At 37.6% G+C, this 13,321-nt stretch overlaps 1 protein-coding gene across 5 annotated transcripts in view; it reads right to left on the reverse strand.

The window, feature by feature from the left end:
* The window catches only part of KIF13A (kinesin family member 13A), a 101,373-nt gene that overhangs the window by 8,682 nt on the left and 79,370 nt on the right, over positions 1-13,321 (reverse strand). For 3 of the 5 annotated variants that reach the window (XM_021553325.4, XM_021553345.4, XM_085571509.1), the window contains 18 exons: positions 12,806-12,955; positions 12,486-12,650; positions 11,824-11,997; positions 11,143-11,294; positions 10,897-11,029; positions 10,658-10,804; positions 9,665-9,703; positions 8,294-8,393; positions 8,079-8,205; positions 6,999-7,054; positions 5,754-5,878; positions 4,591-4,767; positions 4,112-4,204; positions 3,128-3,280; positions 2,632-2,709; positions 2,073-2,120; positions 1,499-1,610; positions 423-574 (listed from right to left, as the gene is read on the reverse strand). In XM_021553325.4, the coding sequence (XP_021409000.1) occupies positions 423-574; positions 1,499-1,610; positions 2,073-2,120; positions 2,632-2,709; positions 3,128-3,280; positions 4,112-4,204; positions 4,591-4,767; positions 5,754-5,878; positions 6,999-7,054; positions 8,079-8,205; positions 8,294-8,393; positions 9,665-9,703; positions 10,658-10,804; positions 10,897-11,029; positions 11,143-11,294; positions 11,824-11,997; positions 12,486-12,650; positions 12,806-12,955 (2,181 nt within the window). The remainder of the gene's footprint in view (positions 1-422; positions 575-1,498; positions 1,611-2,072; positions 2,121-2,631; positions 2,710-3,127; positions 3,281-4,111; positions 4,205-4,590; positions 4,768-5,753; positions 5,879-6,998; positions 7,055-8,078; positions 8,206-8,293; positions 8,394-9,664; positions 9,704-10,657; positions 10,805-10,896; positions 11,030-11,142; positions 11,295-11,823; positions 11,998-12,485; positions 12,651-12,805; positions 12,956-13,321) is intronic. The other 2 variants (XM_021553332.4, XM_085571510.1) reach the window with 1 other exon arrangement.

Here is a 13,321-nt window from a genome sequence, read left to right on the forward strand (position 1 = left end):
GGGTAGGGGAACTCATGCACTCCTCCCAGAGTTTGTGGGTGAGGAATAGAGGCCAGAATTATAACCACCCCAGAATAGTTTCACAGAATTACATTTTGTCTATGAAAAACACACACCAGCATCTTACTGGAGAATAAAAAGAAAAAGGTGCAAAGGTAGTAAAATAGTTATTGCTACTTTAAAATAGAAGTATCCTGTAATGGACAATACATACTAAGAAGTAAAAAAACCCAGAATCAACAAACCCTGTATTCAGGTAAGAAACAAAATTCCAAAAAGCAAAACTCCACCAGATATAAAGGGTGACCTGAATACTTTTACCAGAGAATTACAAAATTCTGTTACAACAGATGTAAATGATTTTTCAAGTACACAAAATCACTCCAACTCCTTTAAAAAAGCAGGTGGTTTTCAAAGATTACCTCTTGACTAAGTAGAGGTCGGCTTTCAAGTGGGGTCTTCCTTTTATGCTCCTCTTTCACTGGCATTAAGGGCTTGAAAAACTTTGGTGGCTGGGGAGAAAATGCTTTAAAAGGGCTGGCCATTAAAGCATGGGAATTCTCTGCTACAACACCTAGGTAAAAAAGCAAAAATAGTATATTTCAGTTCTTCATATCCTGACTGCAAGATCATATTTCAAAACAACTGAAGGTTAAGCCATGCAATTGACAAAGTTGCTGGCTACAGAAAAAATATCAATATTTAAGTACTTAACCACTGGCTGAGGCATGAAATAATGTAGAGCTCAGTGAGATCCTCAGAAAAATCTGAGGATATCTCAGACAGTATCTGCCCCTTCCATTTTGAGGCTCCAACATTTCTCCTTTTCATCTTGGTCATAAAACCAGTGGGAAGTGTCCTTGAAAATAAAACCGAGGAGCTCTTATGCTTCCTATGTCTCACCTGACCTCTGCCCACAAGACTGCAAATCTGCCCTGTAACCGAGCCAGCCATCCAGAACAGCCAGCATGATCAAAAAGGAAATTATAAGCAAGGAAGCAATGAATAAACCCCCAGCCCACTTTATTTCAGCAATATTTCTACCTGTACTGCCTGGTCAATGTGACCTGAAGGAGTCGAGGCACCTGTGACAAACTGACAGGGAGCCACAGCCGATATCCACATACTATGTAAAGAACCTGTCTAAGGATGCTTCCCACTTTAAAAAAAGCATCTACAAATTCATAAAATAACAGCAGTTGTGTTTTGTTCTTTTGTGTGAGTCTGTGATGCTTTGTTTTGGGTGGTTTTTTTTCCTTTTTTTTTTTCCTTCTACAGTTTTGATTTATATTTAGCACATTCTGTCCTCCTCTTTACCCTCTTTCCTGGATGTCTTATGCATTTCTCCTTTCCTCCCCTATTTCCAGATTATGTTTAGCTCCTTAAGTAGAAGCTGGATAACACATTTATTAGGAATAGAGCACTGGGAATTTAATTTTCAGTTTAATCCAGTAAATAAAAATCCACTAGCATTGTCATTACATATATGAAATCTCACCACTGCCATCTTTGCTCTTGCGAGGTGACTCCCTGGGTAAAGTACCATAGCATGATACATCTTGATAGCTGGAACAACAGTCAGATATATCTAGATGACTTTCAGACCAACCCTAAAAAATAAAAATATATAAATCTGCATGCTGACGCAGACAAAATGTGGAAAAAAAAAATTGGTAAACTCGGGTGGTTTTTTTAAGAGTCAACCAAACCCCACAAACCATAGCTATGTCAATTACTGACTTCAGACAATATTCCTGTCATATAGAAATGCATTGTTTAAAAGGTAATTAGCTGGTCAGAGAAGTAGTTAAAGTTTTGCTCTGTTTCTTACATATGAGTTTATATAATTCTAATATGAAAAGCAGAGAAGGACAATAAGGTTTAATGGAAAATTATATGTAATGGGTGCAGAACTTTGAAGATACACTATGTAAATCAACTGCTTTAAATACTGTTAAAGGAAAATACTATTTCTATTTTCCTTTTTTTTTTCCCAATTCTCAAACACATCTTGCTTCTGGTGGGTATGGGAAATCTGGGAATGTGAGCTGTTTGTCGCTACATTTCCATACCTTGTCATCATCATCACAGGCAGAAAGATCCAGTCGACTACAGGACACCTACAGGACACCAACAGACAGAATGACAAAATGCCTATCTTTTATTTGTGAGATATAAAACCTTGAGGAAACACTGATCGTTTAGTCCTAATAACTATTTTGCTCTCTCTTTTAGGACCATTTTATGTATAAAGACATAAAAGTTTCTGCAGTATGAGTGCGTGAGAGAATACATAAAATGGAAACTACCCCTTATACTATGAAAAAAAGTTAAAGGGACTTGGAGGTAAAAGTAATCTGAACCAGGGCAGCGTTCATCCTGGACTACTTCCCAAATGGATTTCCTTGTAAAAGGAGAAGAGTTTCAACCAACCCTCCCTCTTCCCTGTTAACTTCATTATCTCCTAGTATGGACAATTTTGGGGAGTGGGTTTCACTTCATGGCCACTTCCCCACAGGCAGGTCAGTCCCAGCACAGAGTAATCACTACCATATCCCATTGTGCAAGCCTTACATCAGCACACAGACAGCAGCCCCTGCCCCATCAGTGCTAATGATGAAGGGTTCTTACGTTGTGCACATTTGGAGTGCTGATGCTCCTGCGGATGTTCCTGGCTTTGGTGGAGAGAGCCTCTTTGACAGTCACTGCCTGTGTAAAGAGAACAAAACACTAACAGTAATGCCATGGCCTCTTCAGGAGAACTGAGCATGCAGGATAGGGACTTTTTGTCAGTGTAGCTAACAGAAGCAATCAGGGCTTGCATTCACAAATCTTAATTTGCACACACAACCACCAAAGCTTCTGTCTGAAATTCATTCTGCAGCCTTTGCATGTTCAGGTTCTGAGTACGACATCATTGTCAGCTTTAGTTACTACATCCACCACCTCTGGAAATTTGTATTTCACAGAACTAATTTTATCTTACATTTATCTGTTCAATGCTCTCTAAAAAACCACCCAACAGAAAAAAAAACAAAAAACAACCCAGTATTTTTAAAAGATCCATCATCTCTTCTTGAATTCTCATAATCCAGTGCAAAGGGTGCAAGAAATGCCTTTTCCTTGCCTGTCTTAGCCGTTCAAGGCTCAGAATGTTCTCCACTTGCAGCACACCACGTGTGTATTTCTCAATGTAGGTTTCGCCATCGGATGTGCCTTCATTCTCACTCCTTGCAGCCATCAGTGCTAAGGTCTCACGGTCCTCAATTTCTTCTGTAGCCTAAAGTAGAAGTTACAACATTCAAGGTTTCAAAAAAGAAAGCCAATTGGTTTAGGCCACTTTTTTAGACTGGTTCAATCCAGAAATTAATTTGATTTGGGCATCTTAAACTTAATCAGCAAACCTAATTACAGGCAATGATCCAGGGTTGTTCCATAAAGATGCAAATGATGCTGAAGAGATCAAATTTAGGAGAAGTTTTGAGCATTTGCTGTAGTAAATGCACTTCTAGAAATAATGCATATATAACCTGAAATTGTGTATGTTAAGGCTCAACTAATGACAACTTCCTAGGCAAGGAAATGTAATTTCCTTCCCAAATCTTAAAATATGCAGTGATTTCCCTAGAGTTTAAAGTTTAAGTAGTACTGCAACAAAGTGACAATTACAGGGTTTCAAGACTATTTATGTTTTCATTTGTCCAGTTTGTTTACTTTTAAAATAAATTTTATAGTACATTTACAACTCATACACGCTTTTTTCTATAAAAAGTAATTTATATTCCTGTGAACTCAGATTCCCAGCTATTCTGTTTTCACAAACCTGAACATTCCTCTGAGTACCCTCTATATTTTCCCTGTAGACTTTAAGTTAATGGGCCTTCAAAAATACCTCTACTACAAAAACTTAAACACAGTAGAAGAGAAAATAAAATCCCCACAGTTTTCAACTGTCAACAATCTCACACTGATCTACTTCAGTATATTCACTTTGGCAACCTGCCTCATACCAGCAAAGTAGAACATTTACTTTCTCATCAGTATCACCCACTGCAGTAGGTCAATTTTGTTGATTTCTGTGCATTTGTCAAAGAAATATGGTATTATTTACCTTTGGTATATTGGATACTATTTCATAAGTCACTCCACAGGCATAATATATATTTTTCAAGGATATTCTCCTTTTCAGGCTCTGGGTAAAACTCTAGAAAGAAAGTAATTTTCAGTTACTGTTTTGATAATATTTATGACATCCTAAAAAAATGAAAAGTTGCAATGAAAAATCTGATTATGAAGCCAATCAGAACCATCATTTATTAATTTTACTTTAGCATTTATGATATTTTAAGCATTCTTTACAGCACTGTGCTCAGTATACAATGCTACTAAGTTCAATCAGTTGAAAAATGGACAGTTCAAAGAAATATACCAGTACACAGCTTCACTGCAACCTATAAACATCTAGTTTTCATTTCTCTCTCGTAAGAACTAGGGAGACCAGACTCAAAAAATTAAGCAAAGAGCTAAGAAAACACATTCATTAAATTAAGAATATGAAACAAAGATTAAAAGAATATATAAACTTATTACCTGCTTGTTATAAATGTTGGCTGCAATCCTTTTGCGCAATACCAGTTCCATTGCAGCAGGGTGACTGAGCTGCACAGTAGTCTTCACTATCAAGTAAATTCTCTCATTTTGAGGAGTTACCCTATTGAGGTGCACTGAATCGTGAACAGAAGAGTCCCAGGCAGCAGTGGCTGAAACCTATGCATGTGGATAAAGGAAAAGGAAATCAAAGATACTATTATTCTAACAAAAGGTATAATTTACAATTATTTAACATGGAGTAAAACAATCCCTTAATGAGAGAAACATCACCATCATTGAACAAAGTGAAGTCAAACCTCCTTTTCATAGTAAGGAATTTATCAGAAGAATCAAAAAAGAGGTATTAAGATACTGGGGAAAATAACTATGATCCCAATCCCTGCCCCCATAGGAAGTTTTCACATGGCTGGAGACAGAAAGGAAAGCAGAAGGACTGGATGAAGGGATAAAAATCCTACTGTTACTATATTAGAAGTGTATTAATTTCATTGTAAAATCTTCCTTCTGTGTTGGATTAGATTAACAGCCCAGACAGAATAAACCTGCACCCATTCTGCAGTACTTTTTTTCCTTCCCTCTGCCTTCCCCCCCACTTTGGTGTCCTTTTATTCTGGAAAGAGTCTTTTAAACAATGGCCTGAGTAGATGCAGGATATGGAAGGAATCAGTTAAGAAATTCCAGAATGGATTCAGAAGTATTAATTTCCAACAATTCCCAAAACATACATTTAAAAAACAGTAATTCTGTACTAAAAATGAAAGAATTTTTATTTAAGTATTAAGCTTTGCCTAGTGCACACAATAAAACCTCTTTTTCTCTGAAGAGTTAAGAACCTGCAACAGGAATGATGAAGGGTGAGGAAAGCAGGAAAAGGGATTTTGAGCCAGGCAGTTGAATTATTCTTTGCCAAGAGCTAACACTTGCCATCTCTGAATTAAAGCAAAAGAGCTAACAAGTCATATCCTCCTAAATTCTAAATAAATAGGTCAGAGAATAAAGGCAGCACTAGATACAGATGGTACTTCTAAGACAAAAAGGTAATAATAATAATGATTAAATACATAGAAGTAGGAAATAAAACATAAGAAAAAAGCATTTACACAAGCTAGAGTTGTCAAAAAGGAGGCTTGCTAACAATTTACCTCATCATCACTGTGTTTTATGATCGGCAGATAAAAGAATGGGCTCCCATGCTCCTTTGGTAGTATTGAGTTAACTCCTGATGCATGGGGACCTATTAGTTGTTCATTGGCACTGAGGTCATCAGCTAATGAAACAAATGTGCAAAGAATGAAATAGTTTTATACCAAAGGATATGAATATATAGAGGCAAAGTTGTTAATAAAGGCCTACTCATATTTCATATTACATTTAATCTTACTTCATCTTAGTACTGTGCAGCATTCTGAAGATGATTTCAGCATACAAAATAAATTGAGAATAGCAGTTCTGGCTACATTACGCTTTTTGCTGAACAAACAAAAGGTGTGCAATGATACAATGAACCTATTTAAATATTCTATTTGATTTGATCTTTTGTCTGCTAATTACTACTGATAGTAAAAACAAAAAAAAAAAAAAGAAGAAAAAACAAACCAAAACAAATAAACCATTCCTTGTGAACACAGATGAAATAAGAGGGTATTTCACTTTCCAAAAGTATCTGCTAAAGGAGGTTATTGATGCATTGCCTATATAAATATGTGTAATAGTCCACTGCAGTGCTGGATGTGATAAGGCCTATAGATCCTCTTGTGCTTTATGTTCAGGTTTATTATTAGACTTGTTTCCCAAACAGTCCTTAAATGTGGAGCTAATTCTAGTCTCTTGCTACTTAGAATGTGTATCTGTGTCTTAAGAGTCTGTATCAATATTCTTCTTGCATTTAGAACTAAATACCTTTAAAGGGCCAGGACTCAGATTCTGCAAAAAAAGCTCATTATAATCCTAACACAGTGTTCATTAAATGAGCTATTTAAAACTCTACAGAAATGCCAGTGGAAGGAGCTCTGAAAGCAGTGGGAGATTCTCTGTTAATGCCTTAATGACATGTGAATTTGTACATCAAACACTTACAGGATTTCCTCATTTGCTGTTTGATTCAAACTAAGTTTCCTTTCTTACAATATTTTCTGTTGTACAGCCCATCACTGTACTCCTGTGTTCCCAGACTTTTTATCCTTATTCTAAAATAAATTTGCTTAATTATGCCAACATACACAGCCAGAGGAAAAAGCACTTTACAAGCCATATCAGACAGTGTCATTGCCAGGACTTGTTTGATTTCTTACACCTTTCAAGTCCAATCCTCCATTTAACCATTTATTGACCCACACTAACCCCGATTTCCTCCTCCACAAGTTTCTTAATCTCTTTTTATGACATACCATTCAGATCAAGGAAGAGAACAGGTATATGTGTTTCCATTCCTGCAGGTGGAATCCTAAAACAAAACAAAATGGTAACAAAAAAGGCAATTTCATACCTAAGCTAATTTGGGCAGACAGCTCTCCATGCAATATTCATTAACTGTAACCAATGGCTAAAGCTGTCAGCATTCTGATGGCTACTCTGAATGCCTGTGTGGCACAGACAGCATTTTATTAGCTCACACAGAGCTAAATCTAGAGCTTTGCCAAAACTCAATTCACACCACACAGCATGTGGCACTTACTGGGAGGACCAGAGTTCTAAACATCCTGTTCTGCTCCTTATGAAGTGAACTGGTTGTAGTCATCTCACACATAAAGGTCAGCAACCCTCCAAACAACTGGATATGCAACTACTGGCACTCGTTATATCCATAAACACTCTTTTAGCTATATGTCCACAGCATGCTTTAGGTGGATAAGGGGAAAAACGGCAAGAAAAAAACTATTGCTACATTATTCCCCAAATACTATTGAAGACATTAGTGTACACTTGATTAGAGGAGTCCATTTCTTGTCCATACTTTCCCAAACCTAACATATTGCATTTCTCATTTTTGCATGTCAGCTCCAAAGATCTTAGTTAAAACACAAATTTAAATGAAACTAAAGAGAAATATATTACAAATTCAGATGAAACAGAGAACACATCCTTTGGAATCGGTTTCTTCCCTCTTCATCCTTTATCAATGACATTATCACATGTTCTATAATTCATTTTTCAATCACTCCTTTTCTGAAAGGAATCAAACTACTGGATAGTTTTCTCAACTGTATAGTTGCAAAATACTATATTATATTCAAAGGTGATTTTCAAACCTTGAAAGCTATTTCAAAGCTCTATGTAATATCTTAGCTAAGCAAATCCTTCTTACATTCAGACAGCATCTGACCTTCTAAACTTTCTGTCAGCTGAATGCAGTTTGTAGTATCACAGGAGAACACAGGAAGCTCCAAAACATCCTTAGATTTGTACCCTGCAGCATGCATGGTTTATGTACAAAAAGCTGGCAACTCCAGTGGCTTTTCTGAACATACCAATTTGCAGGGGCACCAGGAATTCCACTGCCTGGTGCTGGAACAAACACTGCATTCCTCTCTTCCGTCAGCCCTACCCACTGTTCCACCAGCCGGGCTTCTCGTTCTATATCATCCTCAGATTTTTCTATGGTGGGAAAGATTAGGATTACAGATGAGACACACTTTTTGTGGTATAGGGCATATACTTATGACAGAGACTTCAAGCTGCAAACCTTGTTTGTTGCTGATCTTTTGGATCTGCTCATCTAAGTATTCTCTGCGTTTTATTAATGCATCAGACCACCTTTCTCGTACACAGTTCAAATCTTCTTCCTAACATGGAAATAGAGAAGGAAGTCACTAGACTATGTGGGTAAGAATAAAAGGACAGTAAATTTCGTGGTAGTTTAATCAGAATTTATATTAAATGGCTTGCACGATGCAGAAAACTTTTTTCCCCACGAATTACATGCACACTGATTAAGTACCTCATCGCCCATGAGGGGAAGTTTATTTGCTTTCAAATCTCAGATTTCAACAGGAGCCTCTGCTGCTGAACAGATTATACACCATGGGCTAATTACTCACAGAGGTGGCAATCAATCTTTTGAATAGCATATGGAAGAGGAAAACCCAGTATCAACAGTTGATCATAAGTTCTCCTGAAGATTAGACAGGTCAATACACCCTCAAACCTGCACAAAATTCCATTGCTAGCAGCTGCTATCAGTGCAATTAAAAGATTTCTCATGCAAACAAAACCCGTCATGCAATCATGCTTTGTGGTATCACAGAAAATCCAGTTGGTTCTTCCCTGTGATATGTCAGGAAGCGCAAAAACAGCCCGAAAGAAGTTAGTACCTTACATTATATTTTTTGAGACTGCTAGGAAACTTAACACATCATTTTAAGGGATGTCAGCATTCTCACCTAACTGGTTTTACTTCTGTTGGACTGCCTATTAGAAAAACGTCTTCTATGTAGAAATCTGAAATTTATTTTACTTTGGGGAGTATTTCTTCTGCTCTTCGTCACCTTTTAAAATAAGTCTTTTATTACACTGTCTAAATTATGACTTATCACACGGGAAAATAGGTTCAAGGTTGGGGTTTGTGCAGATAAAAAAAAAATTACTTCACTGAAGCTTCTGTATCTATCCTCATTCACATCCTCCACTCTCACTCAAGCACTTCAGAAAACTGCACAACATAAAAGGTTATGATATTTTCTTTAGAAAACAAACAAAATATCTTATGCTGCATAATTTGCCTGGAAAAGATGACTGCAGCTGCTGGTTCTTTTCCCTGTGATATTCATCAGAAACTGCTTTCATTCTAAATTAAAGTTTCAAAACTTTTATTCCCATAGCAATTCATGTAGCCAGTTAGGAGAGCTGACTGCAGAGTACTAGAGAAGAAAGGACACTGTAAGAGTATAAAGTCACAAGGTAAACTGAAATAGCAGTGTTGTATAGCCCAGGTAGCCTCTAAAATGCACAGCAGGTGTGTATTTCAAAGCCGCTTTTGCTCGTAAATTTGAGAGTTGCTGGCCATTAGCATTAGCTGTGCCCCATGCCGCAGGATTGACAGCAAGAGCAGCAATACCTGGTAACTATCCATATCACCACCATCATCCTCCTCCTTCTGGTAGGAGAAAATACATTTTGTAAAACACAAAACCCATGCATTTCACTCAACAGAAATTCACAGAAATAACCCAAAACATGATTACCAACATTTCTGCCACAAACTTGTAAAATGTTAAAATCACAACACTCAAATAACTAGTCTTATTAGAGGCAGAAAGATTTTTTAAATTAGACTGTAGCAGGTCAGCCATGATTTGAGTATTAGTGAATATGTTTATTAAAAAAATAAAACAATTAAAATCACCACGGAATCCAGTGCCAGAAAAATGACTGAGCAAGCAGATCACTAATCTCAAGTTTTACAGTTTCATCTGTATCCAAGGTTAGAATTATTTGTGGAACTGAATGCAAACCTTCTTACAAAAGGCACCTTGCTTCCCTGAGTGGCATATTTCACTTGTTCTTTGCTATCACTGTTAAAACCATGCTTTATTTCCAATAGGAATTTGTCCAGTATCAGCTGAAATAATTTATTCTCCTTAAGGACTTCCCTGGCTATGTGGAATAGCCCTTCCACATTGAGTGATGACTTGTTTTGATTCTTATCAAATAACAACTTGGTGCTTTTTGAAAAGCTAAATAGTATCTCATCACATTTCCTCTAATAATTTTTTTTTTTTTTGCTTTTTTCCTCCTCAACTTTCCCCATGTCTGGAAGGGAGGGGAATTAATAGTACTAGGAATCTAATATTAATCACCTCTACACATAAAGGTAAAAACAATTCCCCTATTCCTTCTGTCCTGTCATACTCAGTACTTTATCAGTCATACATTGAGTTATAAGCAAAAAAAAGCAGTTTTAGCACCACAGGCTTACATTACTTGTATTAACCTCAAGCATGTGTAAAACTGCAAATCATGTACAAAGTGTGCCAAGGTCCCTTTTGGAATTGTGTTGGGCTGGGTCAAGAACAGCAGAACCACACCAAACAGAAATTAACTGCCTTACCTGGTAGCTGTCCAAGCCCCTTTGCAGTTTGGTTGATCTGGCAGTCACCCCACCTACAGAGACTGAAAGAATTGCTTCTACCATGAGAGGCAATGTTCCTGAATGCTGCACGGGTTTCACTGTCACCTGAAGTCGGCGAGAATGACCCTAAGCAGAAAATTGAGAGGAGAGAGAAACTAAGAAAAAAATTCAAAAAGTAATTTAAGCATGGATAAGATGGGCAAGGAAAAGATACACACCTGCCTAAGCTGGAAAATTCCCCCTGTGTTTACATCTTTTGCCTGATGGAGTTCAACTGCAGTGTATTCACCCATCTCATTCAATTCTTGTATGGAAATCCACATTTCTATTCTTCGAGTTACTTCATTCCATCTAAAAAGACATCCCCATAAGAACTCATGGTTGCCCCAAATTATTTATGCACAGCTGGTCTTACAAAACTTTTAGAAAGTTGATGGAAGCACTCATTTGTAATTAATTTGTACCTGTCTCTCAGTGTCCTAGTTTTTGCATGAAGAGAATCAACTTCCCAAACAGAGCTGCCATTGCCAGTACACCTGTGACCCCACACCTCAATAGCAAGAGCTCCTTCTGAAATGAACTCCAAAAACTCCTCTGTGACATTCACCACATAGTCCTGGCAATGAGAAAAACATATAACATTGAACCATAATAAATAATTGTATCTCCTCAACCTACTTGTAAGGACACACCAAACAACTAACTGCTGCCTGAACAACCATACAGTTTGCATCACAAAGCTCGACTCTGGACATGAAAGTTACAAAAATCTCAGCAATTCATGCTCCTGCATACCACATTTCATCATAAAAGTGATGTCTCAGCCGCAGTGATTTCTTTTAAGCTACTGAGCTTACCAAAGAAGTATATAATCAGCTGTCATTATATAAATGATAGATTTCTCCACACATTAAAGGTAACATCCGAATTTAAAAGATCCCTAATCAAAAGATATTTTTCTTTTGCTACATTTTGAAGAAGTAATGAGGTGAAATATTAAGGCATTCTTAAGCAGAGTTAAAAGTCATTAATTATAGCACTTGACTCCTCATTCTTCCCCAAACAAAACAAGGTTCAGACTCCAAACAGTTTCTCTCAAACATACAATCCTCCTGGTAACACTATTTCATAATAGAAATATTTACCTTACAGTGAGAGAAGGTCACTGTAAAATGAGCATCTTTGCTCTGAGGTGAAGGCACATCTGGATCTACCACTGGTGCTGCTACTGTTGACTCGCATTGATCCCAAAATGTGTATTGACAAAAGACAAAGTTGGAGAGATTAGGTGGCAGTCCGGTTGCTTCTTTTATTTTTACCTGAGGAGACAAATCAGATGTTGTCAGGAATATGACAGTTTCTTCTTCATCTGCAAATTGAAGACCAACAGCCAAGAAGTTTTAAATGACAGTAAGTATATTTCCATTTAGGAAATCTGATTTTGCCTATCCAGAAATGTAGATGTTAAGGACTTCACCCATGTACATGTTTGTATATTCCTTTCATTTGAGGAAGCTGATAAGCTCGAGTGCAAAATGAAATACTTCATCACAGAGGAAATTAAATCTATACACCACTCATAGATATTCTTGATCACATTAGATGATCAAACTACAGGAGATAGTTATAGGGAAAAACTGTTTCCCCTCCTGTATTGTCCTCATAACACCAGTATTTATGGTGCGGATTTGCATCTACTGGGAACTAGAACAAATTAAATGAGCCACTGGAAACCACAGACTGGCTACCCTCAGCTGGAACAAGAAGAGTCCTGTCAGAGACTTTTCAGCAAGCAATAGCCACTCACCCTACAGGAGAGCTTTTTTGCTCTGTGAATAATTTCTCCGTTGTTATCCATGACTTCCAGACTCCCACTCTCACTGGAGTTCTCAGACGAGTCATCTCCTTCTACCACACGTTCTGGGACAGACCCAGTGACACGCATTACTTCAACATGCAGCCGCCCTGCCACCTGAAAGCAATTACACAGAGAACATACAAGGCCACTTGAAAAACACTTATTCACTGGGGAACAGGACAGCAGGCACCATTTGCTTGCTAAACCCCAGGTGCACAAGGAGCACAAGAGTCCTGCAGGAGCTCTCTGCGTGCCCAGCCCAGCCCTACCTCGCCCTGCTGGCTGATGATGGGCACGGCGTACTGCAGCTTCACGTCGTAGAAAAGGCACTCCAGAAACACGTTGGCAACGCCGATCAAGTTGTGGTTCTCCTGCGCTTCATAGAAAGGATCACCTCTCTTGCCAATCAGCTTCCTTATCTGTTTTAGAGATAATGAAAGAGATGTCACAAAACCACCAGTGTGGGAAGAGGAGATCAAATAACCTCATAGTATTAAAAGGTAGTAGCACAAAAATTACTCCACTACCCATCTTTGTTCCTTCCTGTTACACAGGCAGAGACTAGAATCATATTACAAATTTGAAATGAAATCTTTGAGATGAGACATTATACAATCTTTTCTTTACGAAGGGATATAATAATATGATGACCTGCATATTTTAGCAATGTCAAGGCAAAGCAGACTTTACCATGAGCAACCACAGTAGTCATTGATTTCAAGATGTTTCACCTTTTCTGCTCTGTTTATACTTCTTAAATGAGAGGTCAAACCATCCTCAGGTTG

This window comes from Lonchura striata, chromosome 2, assembly GCF_050655825.1.
Source record: "Lonchura striata isolate lonStrDom1 chromosome 2, ASM5065582v1, whole genome shotgun sequence".
NCBI lineage: Eukaryota > Metazoa > Chordata > Aves > Passeriformes > Estrildidae > Lonchura > Lonchura striata.